The sequence below is a fragment of the Scyliorhinus torazame genome, chromosome 10 (genome assembly GCF_047496885.1).
Source record: "Scyliorhinus torazame isolate Kashiwa2021f chromosome 10, sScyTor2.1, whole genome shotgun sequence".
Lineage (NCBI taxonomy): Eukaryota > Metazoa > Chordata > Chondrichthyes > Carcharhiniformes > Scyliorhinidae > Scyliorhinus > Scyliorhinus torazame.
The window spans coordinates 60678162-60694497 of record NC_092716.1 but is presented as its reverse complement, the minus strand read 5'-3'; the positions used below and the strand labels follow the sequence as shown (position 1 = coordinate 60694497).

Below are 16336 nucleotides of genomic sequence, written 5' to 3'. Positions count from 1 at the left end.
CCAGTCAGGAATGGTGGTGGACAATTAAACAACTCATTGCAGGGGGAGGATCCACAAATATCCCCATCATAAGATGGGCTAGCACAACAGTGTAAAAGACAAGTCTTCTGAAGCATTCACAATAATCTTCAGCCAGAAGTGTTGAGTGGATAATCCATCTCGGTTTCCTCCAGAGGTCCCCAGCATCACAGATGCCAGTCTTCAGCCAATTTGATTCACTCCACATGATGTCAAGGAATGGTTGAAGGCACTGAATACTGCAAAGGCTATGGGGCTTGACAAAATTCCGGCAATAGTATGGAACACGTGTGCTCCAGAACTTGCTGTGCCCCTAACTAAGCTGTTCTGGTACAGCTACAACACTGGCAGCTACCTGACAATGTGGAAAATTGCCCAGGTATGTCCTGTACACAAAAAGCAGGACAAATCCAACCCAGCCAATTACCACCACATCAGTCTACTCTCAATTAACAGTAAAGTGATGGAAGGGGTCATCAACAGTGCTATCAAGTGGCACTTTGCAATAACCTGCTCACTGACCTTCAGTTTGGGTTCCACCAGATATGGTATCTGTAAAATCTCATATACTTTGACTAGTATTTTCATCAACGTTTTACCCAGATGTCTTTAATAGTGAGGTGAACAACACAAGTATAAAATCAAACCAACTTTATTTCTCAACAACAATATTTACCCTTAAATTATCCCAATAACATTTATTAAAGATTCCCAAGATTCGTTCTATTAACCGTAAAGATGACTTTGATTGAGTCATAGATCTGAGTCTCTCAGGTCCGTCGTTATGAAGGTGGGCCTCAAACTCTGCTTCCTGCCGCGTCTGGTCAGATGTCTCAATTGCCTCTGCATTACCTCGCTGCTGATGTGCCTCGGGTGCCTATTTTTATCCCCTCTCCCTTCACGTCCTTTTGCCATTTTCTCTGGCTTTCTGCCAATGAGGCCTCAGGAGGGGGTCTCCGCCCCCAATGGTCTGGTTGATGACCTTTTGACAGGACACGTGAGCCGCCCCCAGATGTCCATCTCTGGTGGTGTGGTCTGAACATAACCTGTTCCCATATCAGGTAACGGCAGAAACTCTGGGTGCCCGACAGTCTGGCTCAATCTGGGCTACTGACAAGAGACCAGTGCATATCAATAGGGTGCGACGATCTCCTGATGGGAGATTGATGGGTGGGTTCCAGACATGTTTCTAGCAGTAGGTCTGTTGGTTGTGTATTTGACTGTGGTCAAGTCTGAATTCCCAACAGCCTGCCTGAGGTTTGACTGCAGTTTGATTTAAAGGGCCCAATTCTTTAATTTAAAATATCCAATTTAATCGGGCACAAAACGAGGCCCTGTCAGGTTACCATAGGGTCACTCGTCTCCTGACTTCATTACAGCCTTCAAACTTGGACAAAAGAGCTGAACTCCAGAGGTGAGGGGAGAGTGGCCCTTGACATTAATGCTGCATTTGACCAAGTATGGCATCAAGGAGCCCTAGCAAAACTGGAGTCAATGGGAATCAGGGGGAAAGCTCTTCACTGGTTGGAATCATACCTAGCACAATGGAAGGTGGTTATGGTTGTTGCCGGCAGTTATCTAAGTCCTGAGGCATAACTGCAGGGGTTCCTCAGGGTAGTGTCCTAGGCACAACTATCTTCAGCTACTTCATCAATGATCTTCCTTCCAACATAAAGTCAGAAGTGGGAATGTTCACTGATGATTGCACAATGTTCAGCACCATTTATGACTCCGCAGATATTGAAGCAATCCACGTGCAAATGCAACAAGACCTGAACAATATCCATGCTTGGACTGACAAGTGGCAAGTAACATTTGTTGCCAGGCAATGACCATCTCCATACAAGAAAGAATCAAACTATCGCCCCTTGACATTCAATGGCATTACCATCACTGAATCCCCCACTATCAACATCTTGATGGTTACCATTGACCAGAAACCTAACTGGACTAGCCATATAAATACTGTGGCCACACAGCAGGTCAGAAGCTAGGAATCCTGCGATGAGTAACTAACCTCCTTACTCCCCAAAGCCTGTCCACCACCTACAAGGCACAAGTCAGGAGTGTGATAGAATATTCTTCACCTGCCTGGGTGATTACAGCTCCAACAACACTCAAGAAGCTCAACACCATCCTGGACAAAGCAGTCGGCTTGAATGGCACCCCATCTACAAACATTCACTCCCTCCACCATCGATGCACAGCAACAGAAGTATGTACCATCTACAAGATGTGCTGCAGGAACTCACCAAGGCTTAGGCAGCACGTTTCAAACCCATTACGACTACCATCTGGAAGGACAAGGGCAGCAGGTATATTGGAGCACCACAAGCTGGAAGTTCCCCTCCAAGTCACTCACCATTCTGACTTGGAAATATATCACTATTCCTTCATTGTTGTTGGGTCAGAATCCTGGAACTCCATCCCTAATAGCACAGTGGGTGTACCTAGACCATATGGACTACAGAGTTCAAGAAGCCGGCTCACTGCCACCTTCTCAAGGGCAATTAGGGATGGGGAGCAAATGCTGGCCTAGCCAGCGAAGCCCACATCCCTTAAAAGTGAATTTTAAAAAGTCTCTACTTCAATTCACCTATGCAGTATTATTAAAGTTATGATTGGTACTTTGGAGCAATCATTTCAAATTGGTGCTGAACCTGTTACACATCATCAAAGTATTGATTCAGCAGAATAGAAACTTGCATATATGACCAAACTGGTTCCAAAGACATGATTCAGGAATATAAAATTATTACAACTATCTTTATGAAAACATGTTATCAAACTTTAGGTATTTGCTTCCAAACTATAAAGTCCAATATAAATCACAGAAAAGCACAGCGGTGAAACAGTTGTTGTGTTGATGATGTATGACTCTTCTGCCCTTGTTTTGTCCCAAACAAAATGTATTCCGACACTTTATCATGGAAACACTAATCCTTTGCATCTCATGAACATTATTCAGTAACAAGGAATTGAAATTCAAATCTCAGATACCGTGCAACATTAGTAAATGCAATAACTGCTGTTTAGGAATTGTTTTATTTTACAAAGTAGAGCAAACAGTTCAGTGACCAGAGGAAGTTTTATTATTTCTACATCAATGACAGGCAAGGTTAAGATTTTGGTAAATGTGCTTCTGACATTAGGCTGATTAATTGAATTTGACATTCTAATGATCAAAATAGGTTTGTCATAACGGAAACAAGTGTTGTTAAAGAATAAAAGAAAAAAATTCATTCTATTTGCAATGTGTTTCTTTCCTTGTGTAACTTGCTCTTCTCCAGCTGATTAAGGAAAGTTATTTCAAGGCCTCTCCCAGTGTCAATCTGTGAGCATGTACATGTACCAGTGATACTTACTTTCTAATTTTACCTGTTTGGCTTTAATCAGTGACAGTATGGCCGATTTCAGAATATATTCTGTGGGGAACAGGGTCAGCAGCCTGGACCTTATCACCTTAGCGGTGCAGCAGCGAAGCACCAAGGTCGTTTTCTGCTTTCTTCAATTACCATAACATTGGGCTGCTTAGGGAGCAGCAGTAGGATTTAATAAAATACACGAAGTAGATCTGACTTTTAATGGTCATTTAAACAAATCTTTTCTTTTTTTTAGATACAAGCCAAAAGAGAAACTGAAAGTTCATTTTGGTACCCCAGAATTCCTTGCTCCAGAAGTGGTGAATTATGATTATGTTTCATTCTCCACGGACATGTGGAGTGTGGGCGTCATTACCTACATGTTGTATGTATCCAATGTTTCGCAGAGAATCTTCTATCTCAGATAGCATGTTCAGAATGACTTAAGATTAAAACTGGTGAAAGTCACTTTAACAGTAAAGATGGGAAAAGACTATTGCACCCATACTGACGTCAGAACAGATAAGTTCTTATAAATATGGGCCATTGGTGTCCTATGAGACAAGCAGCATCAGGAATTCTGAGCCGAGCAAAGACTTTCTTTGATATGTCAAGTTCCTTGATCCACATGATGGATGAGCTCACTGAACTAGGTCACGTAGGAGTGAGGCAACATTGCTTACTGTCTCTCACCATATTCAATGTCTTCTCCTATGACGTACTGGAGAAAAATCACAAGAAACAGCACTTGCTTGTCTATTCAGGTCTTTCTGAAAGATTTACAGTACTCCATTTCACAGAATCATATGAGGAACAACTGCATTTTATTAACCACCTTCATTTTAGCTTCTCCCTTAATCCAATAAAAATCATTGATTTCTCTATCCAAAGTGTTATGTTAAAAGTGAAGGACATTAAGTGCTTTTAACTTCCTGGTTTGCTATATGTGAATACTTCAATGTGATTGGTTACTTACCTGCTTGCTGATGCCACTGTTGCTGAACCTCCTTGACTTGACGCCAGATTTAAACTGCTGCTGGGAGGGGGGGGAAACCACAGCACAGAGCTCGCCAGATCCTGTGGGCAGCTTTCTTTGTGTTCAGCAATAAATGCCCTTGCTTTGTCATTGATCACAAAACCCAGGCCTCGTACTTTTCAGTGGCATGATTAATTGGAACAGTGGGGTGTAGAAACTCTGAAGTCGCTGGAGAAAAACTTCATATATTAGCAAAAGGGAACTAAAAGACAGCAATGAATGGTGCTGTACAGATGCCTCATTTTCTAATGTTGAGGGGTAAAGGACAATTCAGTGGAATACAGAAACGCTACCATTCCACTGTGATGGAAGTCAGTTTCGGTTCTGTGCAGTTTGTGTACACACACCATTAATGCCATGTTTGCCGTATAAGCAAATAATTCTTACTGTACATCTTTATGGAGACGAATGGTACTAAGATTATCGTCAGGCGGGAAACTGTAATTTTGTGATCCAGCATGGCTGCCATGAATTAGATACTCTAAATTTATATTAAAAAAGTAACCTGTAAGCAAGAATGAGCACAGTGGTCAGAACCAGGGTTCAATTCCGACCTCGGGTCACTGTCTGTGCGGAGTCTGCACGTTCTCCCCGTGTGTGCGTGGGTTTCCTCCGGGTGCTCCGGTTTCCTCCCACAGTCCAAAGATGTGCAGTTTAGGTGGATTGGCCATGATAAATTGCCGCTTAGTGTCCAAAGGTTAGGTGGGTTATGGGGATAGGCTTGGAGTGGCCTAGATAGGGTGCTCTTTCGGAGGTTCGATTCAGACTCGATGGGCCGAATGGCCTCCTTCTGCACAGTAGGGATTCTATCCCTTTAAATAATGTTGGTGTAAGCGGGTCCTTCTTGCTGCTGAACATATGTTTGGCTGTGCAATGCTAAAAAGAGTGTGAGCTGATTGTTGAGTTCCAAAATGGCACTGTCAGTGTCACATCATTATTGCACACTGATTGGCATCATGATCTGCCTGCTCTGCACACATCCAGTTGGCATTCACTGTATCCATGCTAAGTCCCTCAGCTGAATGGTGTTCAGTACAATGTGTCACAAAGTATGCACTCACCATTTTGATCCCCAAATAGCAACCAGAACTGGTGCTGCTGACCCCAATATCACACCAAACCATTTTTCTGAGTTGTTAAAATGAATAAAATTGTTGATTCTCTGCACATATAAGTGAGGAATGTTTACCTTTCTAGGGTGAGCGGCCTGTCCCCTTTCCTGGGTGATCACGACACTGAAACCATGAACAATGTCATTAATGCAAACTGGGACTTTGACGCAGAAGGATTTGAAAATGTGTCTGAAGAAGCAAAAGAATTTGTTTCGAACCTCATTGTGAAAGAGATGAGGTATGACAAATAAAATATAACTATCATTGCAGTGATTTCTCCATTTGGTTCAAGTTAGTGGTGCGTTTGAGTCTGTGATGAAATATTTCAGGTTGTCAGTTCTACTGCCTCCATGCTCAATTTCTCCAGTTTCCCAAGTCAACAAGTTAACTCGGTATGACTGCTCCAAAAATGAGTTACAAGAACAAATTCAACTTAAGATGATAGAGAAATGTCTGTATACAAAGAACATTTCTTCATTTTGGAAGTTTGCCAATGATCTGGAGGAATAAGCCTTTCTTTTGAATGCTAATATGAAAACCCAGCAGCATGTTCAATGGAAATCCTGTGAACAAAGCAAGTTTCCATCTAGGTAACAAGAAAAAAAAAATCTGGGGCGAAATTCTCCGGAAACGGCGCGATGTCCGCCGACTGGCGCCCAAAACGGCGCAAATCAGACGGGCATCGCGCCGCCCCAAAGGTGCGGAATGCTCCGCATCTTTGGGGGCCGAGCCCCAACCTTGAGGGACTAGGTCGGCGCCGGACGAATTTCTGCCCCGCCAGCTGGCGGAAAAGGCTTTGGTGCCCCGCCAGCTGGTGCGGAAATGACATCTCCGGGCGGCGCATGCGCGGGAGCGTCAGCGGCCGCTGACAGCTTCCCACGCATGCGCAGTGGAGGGAGTCTCTTCTGCCTCCGTCATGGTGGAGACCGTGGCAGAGGCGGAAGGGAAAGAGTGCCCCACGGCACAGGCCCGCCCGCGGATCGGTGGGCCCCGATCGCGGGCCAGGCCACCGTGGGGGCACCCCCCGGGGCCAGATCGCCCCCCCCAGGACCCCGGAGCCCCCCGCGCCGCCTTGTCCCGCCAGCAAGGTAGGTGGTTTAATTTACGCCGGCGGGACAGGCATTTTAGCGGCGGGACTTCGGCCCATCCGGGCTGGAGAATCGCGCGGGGGGGGGGCCCGCCAACCGGTGCGGCGCAATTCCCGCCCCCGCCGAATCTCCGGTACCGGAGACTTCGGCAACCAGCGGGGGCGGGATTCACGCCAGTCCCCGGCGATGCCGGGTCGGAGAATTTCGCCCGTGGTTCTTACCAGCCGCTGGCTGAGCCTCAATAATAAATGCAAATTGAGATTCCATGCTGGACATGGCACACTGATGGCATTTTAATTCCTCCTAAGCAGCAGAGTGGGCATAGTTGCCCAGCCAGAGCTGCTGTGACGCCAGCACTGTTACTTAGGGTAAAATAAATACCTTTCCTCACCGGGGCCAAGAACAGGCAGCACCTGGGCTTCCCCTTTTCCCAGTGGCAAGAACTTCAAACCACCCCTGCCCACTCCTGGAGTTAACTGGCTGCTGGCAACATTTTCCTGGTACAGGCCAGTGGTTTCTGGACCATCCAATCTTCATCCCACTGCCAACACTGTCTATCCAAACGGGGTAGCAGCCTGCTGGTGGCAGTCAACAGAGGCCCAACCTCTGCCAGCCATCCAACAAAATGTTTCTCCAGGATTGCTGACCATTTCTGCTGGGAGTTAAAATTGTCCCTCTGAGTGGAGCATCTCTACAGAAATCAATGTGTCACTTTTCAAGTGAAGGGTGAGAATCTTTAGCTGCATCTCCATTGTACTAACTTTGAGGCAAGCTGCATGAGAACATGCTCAAACCAACACCAAAGGAAGGACGTTAAACAAATCTGATGTTCATTCTGCAATGTTCTCAACATTACCAAATGACCACTATATATTTGCCTCCCATACTAATATGCATATTTTCAACATTACCAGTAGCAGGTTCAGTGCAGCACAGTGTCTGAAACACAGCTGGCTCAACGACTTACCAGACAAAGCAAAGAAGTACAAGGTTCGACTCAGATCTCAAGTGATGCTGCGGAAGTACATTGCAAAGCGCTTATGGAAGGTAATACGTTGATTTGCTTTCATTTAAGTAATTTTGATTACTTGTGTAATGTTTAGTAAATGCTGTGCAACATGTTTACATGATTGACAATGATCCATTCATGCTTCTGATCTGCAACTACTGCGAGATCCTCTGTATGAAACACCCAAAACGAGGCCTTGATGTGCTCCAATAAAGATGGGCCTAGATTAATCTTCAGTATACTAAAACTCTCAATGGGCATAATTCAGCGACCCCGTTGCGCCCAGTGTGGATCCGGGTGAAATGGGTGAGGCGCGTGAGAGCCCCAAATTGGGCTCTGCGCTGGGCCGACCGAGTGGATAGTGAGTCACCGGACAAGCTCCACCTGGCAAGAGATCCAGATCTTAATATTTGATTGAGCCTTGGATACCGCATTTACCCAGCGCCTGGGACTCACCGGCCATGCCAGGGAGACCTCGCCAGGGAAGCATTTAGTACTGGTCCACACAAACATGGACCAGGGATAATGGTACCTAGGGGAGTCTCCCAGGCCAGTGGTCAGGGACAGGGCATGGTGGCACCCTGGCACCCCCAGCACCTGGGCACCTTGGCCTTGCCAGGGTGCCGGGGACACTTCCAAGGTGCCAGACTGGCACTGCCAGGGTGCCCAGGCACAAGGTTGACTGCCCATGGGTTGGACCCGGGGGAGGGGTGGGCCTTGCCAAGTAGAACCGGGCGTTCCCCGGGGCCTCCTGAAGGTTGGGTGGGGAGAGGGGAGGGGGGGGGGTCAAAAAGCAAGGGGGGTCTGAAAGGGGGGTGGGTAGTCAGGGCTGCTGGACAAAATGGCGCACTGGCCTCCCTCTAAATGTGGTCTCGGCAGAGAGAATCCCCCCAAGGCCAAACAAAAAGCAAAGTGCCTTTGGATAGCGGGATGTTTTGGGCACTGCAGCTGCTGAGAAGCACCTCGCTCAACACGCCGTTCAGTCGACTTTAACTTCAGTCTGCTGAATCGTACCCAATAAATGTTTAGAATGAAAGTCACTTTTGGAAACTTAATGTAAAGGCCGTGATTTTCCAGCCCCATCAGCAGCTGGCATCTTCGCAGGTGGGCAGAGAAAGTTTGGAAATGTCTGCCACTGGAAGGGCCAAAGTAAGTTGCAATAAAGAACACCATCCACTTTCTCTACAATTCTGTAGCACAAAATGCATGGGAGACATGAAGAGAAACCTTTTCACACAGCGAGCGGTTGGCCTCTTGAATGCACTGCCTAAGGCATAGAACACAGAACATAGGGATAGGAGTAGGAGTGGGGCCATTCAGCATGTCGAGCCTGCTCTGTCTTTCAGACTAACCATGGCTGATAATCTACCTCTCTGCCATTTTTCTTTACTATCCCCATATTCCTCGATTCCATTAGTATCCAGAAATCTATCAATTTCTGGCTTGAACATGCTCAAAGATTGAACTTCTACTGCCATCTGGGGTAGAGAATTCCATAAGATTCACCACCTTCTGAAGTACTAAGTGAAGGAATTACTCCTCATCTCGGTCTTAAATGGTCTGCCCCTTATTCTGAAATTGTGTGCCCTAGTTCTAGACTCACCAGTCAGGGGAAATGTTCGATCTACATCCACCCTGTCAAGCCCTGTAAGAATCTTGTCATTTTAAATCATCTTGACTCCAGGACACCACTGCAGGAGTTCCTCAGGGTAGTGTCCTAGGCCCAACCATCTTCAGCTGCTTCAGCAATGACCTCCCTTTCATCATAAGGTCAGAAGTGGGAATTTTCGCTGATGTTCACACAATGTTCAGTATCATTCGTGACTCCTCAGATACTGAAGCAGTCCATGTCCAAATGCAGCAAGAACTGGACAATATCCAGGCTTGGGCTGACAAGTGGCAAGTTACATTCACACTACGCAGGTGCCAAACAATCACCATCTCCAACAAGAGAGAATCTAACAATCATCCCTCAACATTCAATGGCATTACCCTCCCTGATGATCAACATCCTGGGAGCTACCATTGGCCAAATACTGAACTGGTCTAGCCATATAAATGCTGTGGCTACAAGAGCAGATCAGAGGCTAGGAACCCTAGGGCAAGTAACTCACCTCCTGACTGCCCAATGGCTGTCCACATTCTACAAGGCAGAAGTCAGGAATGTGATGGAATATTCTTCACTTGCCTGAATGAGTGCATCTCCAACAATTCTCAAGATATTTGATACCATCCAGGACAAACAGCTTAATTGGCATCCCAACCACAAAAAATCAATCTCTCCATCACTGATGAGCATCGGCAGCAATATGTACCATCTACAAGATGCACTGCAGCAACTCACCGAGCCTCCTTAGACAGTACCTTCCAAACCACAACAACTATCATCTAGAAGGACAAGGGCAGTAGACACATGTGAAGACCACCGTCTGCAGGTTCCCCACCCAAGTCATTCACCATATTGACTTGGAAATATATCACCACTCCTTCACTGTGGCTGGGTCAAAATTCTGCAAATCCCTCCCTAACAGCACACTGGGTGTACCTATACCACATGGACTGCCGCAGTTCAAGATTGCAGCTCACCACCATGTTCTCAAGGGCAATTAGGGATGGGCAATAAATGCTGGCCTAGCCAGTGATGCCCACATCCCATGAATGAATAAAAAAACAGCGTTCCAATAGTAAATTACATGATATATTTTTATAATGTGGTTCTCATTCGAACTCCTTGGGCGGGATTCTCCGGTTTCCGAGGCCGGAATCATGTTTGGCGATCGGACGGAGAATCCCTTTTGCGCTGAAATCGGGACGGCGCCTCTTTTGCGCCTCTTTTGCGATGCTCCGCCCCTTCAAAAATGGCGTACTTGCACTCGTCGGGATGGCCTCAGGATGTCACCTGAGGCCCGCCCCTGATGCTCTGCCCCTGATGGGCCGAGTTCCCGATGGCGTGGGGCGCGTGTCCTATTTCTTTTCAGGAACCCGGCGTGGCAGCTGTGGACTGGGTCCAGCACCGCCACAGTCGGGTGGGAGCCGTTCCTCAGGCAGGTGGGCTTTGGCGCGGGCTGAGGGCCGGTGGGGGGTGGTCTGAAGGTGATGAACCTTGTCAAAGGGGGCGGTTTTTGGCAGGCCGTGTCCGCTCGCAGCGGCTCCATGTTGCACGGCGCGGCTGCTGCAGGCCACTGCCATGCGCAGCCACAGACCCAACAATTCTCCGGCCGTATCCGCAGCTCGAGCCATGGGTTCTACGCTCCGTGCCTGCTAGCCCCCCACCAGACGGAGCATCGGTGCAGGTTTTGCGCCATTTCTTTGGGCATAAAACGCCACTGTTCCCACGCCGGCGTCAGCACTTAGTTTTCAAATCGGAGAATCCAGCCCCTTATATTGTTCCAAATTCAGGAATTTATGGAAGCGTCTACTATTTTCTAACTGAAATCTTATCATAGAATTTGCAGTGCAGAAGGAGGCTATTCTGCCCATCGGGTCTGCACCGGCACTTAGTCCACGCCTCCACCGTATCCCTGTAACCCAATAAGCTCACCTAACTATTTGGTCACTAAGGGGCAATTTATCATGGCCGATCCACCTAACCTGCACATCTTTGGACTGTGGGAGGAAACCGGAGCACCCGGAGGAAACCCACGCAGACACGGGGGGACAGTGCAAACTCCACAGAGACAGTGACCTGAGGCCGGAATTGAACCCGGAACCCTGGAGCTGTGAGGCAGCAGTGCTGACCACTGTATCTGCCCTGAAAACTACTATTTCAGAATTAACAAAATATCTGTGTTGTGAAACTTCTCATCCAATTTCCATGACAATACGACAGTGAAGAGTAACTGAGAAAATGCTTCTTGCCCATTTGGAGGTTAAATTGTAGAGTGTATTGACACAGGATGAGTAAGGGACCTCACGGTAAAAAAGGGAGGCGGAGTGTGGGGTGGGGGGGCGGGGGAAGGCGGGGGGCAAAAAATGAGAGTGGTGATAAAAATGCTGTCATTAATGAGCCCTGCAAACTAATCGCTACATTTTCATCTTTGTTTGCAGAAAAACTTTTATGCAGTTGCTGCTGTGAACAGGCTCAGAAAGCTCAACCAGCAGAAAGTTGCTTAACCTTTAACTCAGATCCAAATACTGAAGAAATTGAGCCAACTGAGAATTGAAAAATGAGCAGATTATCATTAGAGGAGCGGCGGGTCAATGAATTTACTGTTGCCTGCATCCAAATGCTGCACTTTAACCATTTGATACTGTTCTTAATATTACAGGATTGATAAAAGTAACTAATGTTACTCGTAAACTGCAGAAACGTGGCATGAGTTTCCCCTTCAGAGACTTAGCAACAGTATCTTGACGATTCTAATGAAAAACAATCTCTGTAGCTATTTCTATAATTTCTATACATAATTATATTCGTGAATTACACAAATGAAAATTTAGCAGCTGAAAATAATACATGTTTGGCATGTTAATGAAATGCGAAACTGATAAGCTTATGTTCCAAAAAGCATGTTCCATCTCACAATGTAGCAAGTTGCGAATTGTTATAAATACATTTCGAGCAATTAGCAACAGATTTTGAGTGATGTAAAGTGAAATGAAATCCCTTAAGGGATGAATCACAAGCAAACTAATTCAACCGTAAATTTTTGATTTAAAAAAAATTTAACTTTGTTATTTAAATATTTATGTGAATAAATGTACAGGGAGTCTTATACCTGATAATCAAAATGTTACTTGTGAATATCAAGCCATAGCTCTCTCTCAAGATCCTTTTGTATTCGATCAAAATGTGTGTAAGGGACTCCTGTTAACGGCAACATTTAAAAAAAACTTTTGTTCTTTAGTTAAAATATGGTTAGTTGCTAATTTTACAACATGCAACAACATTTCAGAAAATGTATTTCTGACGGTGTCTGAGGAACCTTCAAATGAAATTGCAGGTAAATGCGTTTGCGAACAATATGATAATTTGACCACAATTTTGTAAGATCACTTTGTTCATTTGATTAATTGCTGCATTTTCAATAGTATAATTGCTATTCTGACCAAATAGTAATGGCAAGACAATGCAGGCTTCATCAACCCAGCAGTAGTCTTTCAAAAATAGTGACACTGTTCCCTTCCCTAGTTTTCCAGCACAGCTTGAGCCTGTCCCTTAGCCAGCCTGAAGTCAACACTATGGAGTTACAGCAATCAGCTATCTAGAATAGTCTTTTTTAAAAAGCCATGTGGTCGATAGTATTTTGCTGCTTGTTCAGCATTGCTTTATGGATTTTAAAAATGTAACAATAGCAGAGAATAATAGTGGGTGATAACATTTAGAACCTATTCCAAACATAAAACCAAACATGCACTGCACAACAAAATACGCCATGTCGGGGTCACGTGATGTGAGCGCGGGAGAGGCTGCGCTTTCGTGAGTTCTGGCTCTGTTCACCTTCTAATATTTTTTAAAATCCTGATGCAACAACCCATAATTACTTGCTTTTGGGGTATGTGGTATTATCAGGTATTACAGTGCACAAGAGGCTGAAGACCATTGGTTAAACCTAGGAGTTTACCATTGGCTGTTGGTACGTAGCTCCGCATTGACGGGCGGGGTATAAGAACCGGTGCCGTCCCAGCAGCCCTCACTTTCTGTACCGAAGCTGCTGGGGAACAGTTCTAGTCAATTAAAGCCTTCAGTTATGTTACAACCTTGTCTTTGGGTTTAATTGATCGTGCATCAATTTAATCGACTACACTTAAGCTGAAAGAATGGATCTCCGAATCAAGCCGGAGTGTCTACAACTCAGCCCCCATGCGGAGAACTCGGCGGCGATATTTAAGCACTGGCTGGCGTGCTTTAAAGGCTACCTCGAGACGGCCGGAGGCACCCCCTCAGGAGAACAGAAACTGCATCTCCTGCACTCGAGAGTAAGCGCTAGAATCTTCACCCTCATTGAGGAGGCAGAGGTCTACGATGCTGCGATCGAACTGTTAAAAGGACATTATATCCGCTCTGTAAACCAAGTCTACGCACGTTACCTGCTCGCAACTAGACGGCAAAGCCCCGGGGAATCGCTGGAGGACTTCTACCGTGCGCTACTGGTGCTGGGCAGAAACTGTGGTTGCCCGCAAGTTTCGGGCAGCGAGCACACGGAACTTCTAATCCAGTATGCCTTCGTAGCAGGTATGAGCTCCTCAGAGATCCGCCAAAGACTCTTAGAAAAGGACACGGTAAGGCGCTGTTCACTTGTTACCCACCCTATAAACCAAAGAATCTCCTTGGCCTCCGGGTCACACTCGGTGGAGATAAAGGGGTTCTGCCAAGCAGACCTCACTGTCCAAGGCAGGAAATTCAACAATTTCCGCCTTTATGTCCTGCCGCACCTCTGCGCGGCTACACTCCTGGGGTTGGACTTCCAGTGTAACTTGCAAAGCCCGACCTTTAAATTCGGCAGCCCTATACCCCTCCTTACTGTCTGCGGCCTCGCGACCCTTAAGGTCGACCCTCCTTCCCTGTTTGCGAACCTCACCCCGGATTGCAAACCCGTCGCCACCAGGAGCAGACGGTACAGTGCCCAGGACCGGACCTTCATCAGGTTAGAGGTCCAAAGGCTACTGAGGGAAGGGGTCATTGAAGCTAGCAACAGTCCCTGGGGAGCTCAAGTAGTGGTGGTAAAGACCGGGGAGAAACATAGGATGGTCATTGACTACAGTCAGACCATAAACAGGTTTACGCAGCTGGATGCGTACCCTCTCCCCCGCATATCCGACCTGCAATAGATCGCGCAATACAAGGTCTTCTCCATGGTGGATCTCAAGTCCGCGTACCATCAGCTACCCCTCCGCACTAGTGACCGCAAGTACACTGCCTTCGAAGCAGATGGGGGGCTCTACCAATTTTTAAGGGTTCCCTTTGGTGTCACTAATGGGGTCTCGGTCTTCCAATGCGAGATGGACCGAATGGTTGACCGATACGGCTTACGCGCAACATTCCCGTATCTGGATAACGTCACCATCTGCGGCCATGACCAGCAGGACCACAACACCAACCTCCGGAAATTTCTCCAGACCGCAAAAATTCTTAACTTAACGTATAATAAGGATAAATGCGGATTTAGCACCGACCGCCTAGCCATCCTCGGCTACGTAGTGCGAAGTGGAATTATAGGCCCCGACCCTGAACGCATGCGCCCTTATGGAGTTCCCCCTCCCTCACTGCCCCAAGGCCCTGAAGCGCTGCCTCGGGTTTTTCAGTTATTACGCACAGTGGGTCCCCAACTACACAGACAAAGCCCGACCCCTAATCCAGTCCACAACCTTCCCCCTGTCGACGGAGGCCCGCCAGGCCTTCTGCCGCATCAAAGCAGACATTGCAAAGGCCACGATGCGCGCCATCGACGAGTCCCTCCCCTTCCAGGTCGAGAGCGATGCGTCCGACGTAGCTCTGGCCGCCACCCTCAACCAAGCGGGCAGACCCGTGGCCTTCTTCTCCCGTACCCTCCATGCTTCAGAAATTCGCCATTCCTCGGTCGAAAAAGAAGCACAAGCCATAGTAGAAGCTGTGCGACATTGGCGGCATTACCTGGCCGGCAGGAGATTCACTCTCCTCACTGACCAACGGTCGTGGCATTCATGTTCGATAATGCACAGCGGGGCAAGATAAAGAACGTCAAGATCTTATGGTAGAGGATAGAACTCTCCACCTACAACTACAAGATCTTGTACCGTCCTGGGAAGCTAAACGAGCCTTCCGATGCCCTGTCCCGTGTCACGTGTGCCACTGCACAAGTGGACCGCCTCCGAGCCCTCCACGAGGACCTCTGCCACCCGGGGGTCACTCGTTTTTTCCACTTCATTAAGACCCGCAACCTGTCCTACGCCATCGAGGAGGTCAGGACAGTCACCAGGGAGTGCCAAATCTGCGCGGAGTGCAAACCGCACTTCTACCGGCCAGAGAGGGCGCACCTGATAAAGGATTCCCGTCCCTTTGAATGCCTCAGCATGGACTTCAAAGGCCCCCTCCCCTCCACCGACCGCAACACATATTTCCTGAACGTCATTGACGAGTACTCCCGGTTCCCATTCGCCATCCCCTGCCCCGACATGACCGCAAACACCATTATCAAGGCCTTCCAGGGTATCTTTACACTGTTCGGGTTCCCTGCGTACATACACAGTGATAGGGGGTCCTCCTTTATGAGCGACGAACTGCATCAATTCCTGCTCAGCAAGGGCATCGCCTCAAGCAGGACGACCAGTTACAACCCCCGGGGAAACAGGCAGGTAGAGAGGGAGAACGGAATGGTCTGGAAGACCGTTCTACTGGCCCTACGGTCCAGGAATCTCCCCGTCTCCCGCTGGCAAGAAGTCCTCCCGGAGCCCCTCCAGGCCATCCGGTCGCTGCTCTGTACAACTACCAATCAGACACCTCATGAACATCTCCTTGTCTTCCCCAGGAGGTCCTCCTCCGGGAACTCGCTCCCAACCTGGCGTGCGACACCCGGACCCATCCTGCTTCGGAAGCACGTGCGGGCGCACAAGTCGGACCCGTTGGTCGAGAGGGTCCACCTGCTGCATGCTAACCCCCAGTACACCTACGTGGCATTCCCTGACGGCCGGCAAGATACAGTCTCCCTCCGGGACCTGGCACCCGCCGGAATCCCACGCGCACCCGAACCATTACCCCCCCCCCCCCCCACAGCACCTCACTGGAGGGTCAG

General features: G+C 47.7%; 1 protein-coding gene across 3 annotated transcripts in view; it reads left to right on the top strand.

The window, feature by feature from the left end:
• The window catches only part of mylk3 (myosin light chain kinase 3), a 125752-nt gene extending 112428 nt beyond the window's left edge, over nucleotides 1–13324 (top strand). For 2 of the 3 annotated variants that reach the window (XM_072518179.1, XM_072518177.1), the window contains exons 10-13: nucleotides 3637–3765; nucleotides 5614–5766; nucleotides 7531–7663; nucleotides 11673–13324. In XM_072518179.1, the coding sequence (XP_072374280.1) occupies nucleotides 3637–3765; nucleotides 5614–5766; nucleotides 7531–7663; nucleotides 11673–11738 (481 nt within the window). In that variant the 3' untranslated portion in view covers nucleotides 11739–13324. The remainder of the gene's footprint in view (nucleotides 1–3636; nucleotides 3766–5613; nucleotides 5767–7530; nucleotides 7664–11672) is intronic. The other variant, XM_072518178.1, reaches the window with a different exon arrangement.
• The last annotated feature ends 3012 nt before the right edge of the window (nucleotides 13325–16336 follow it).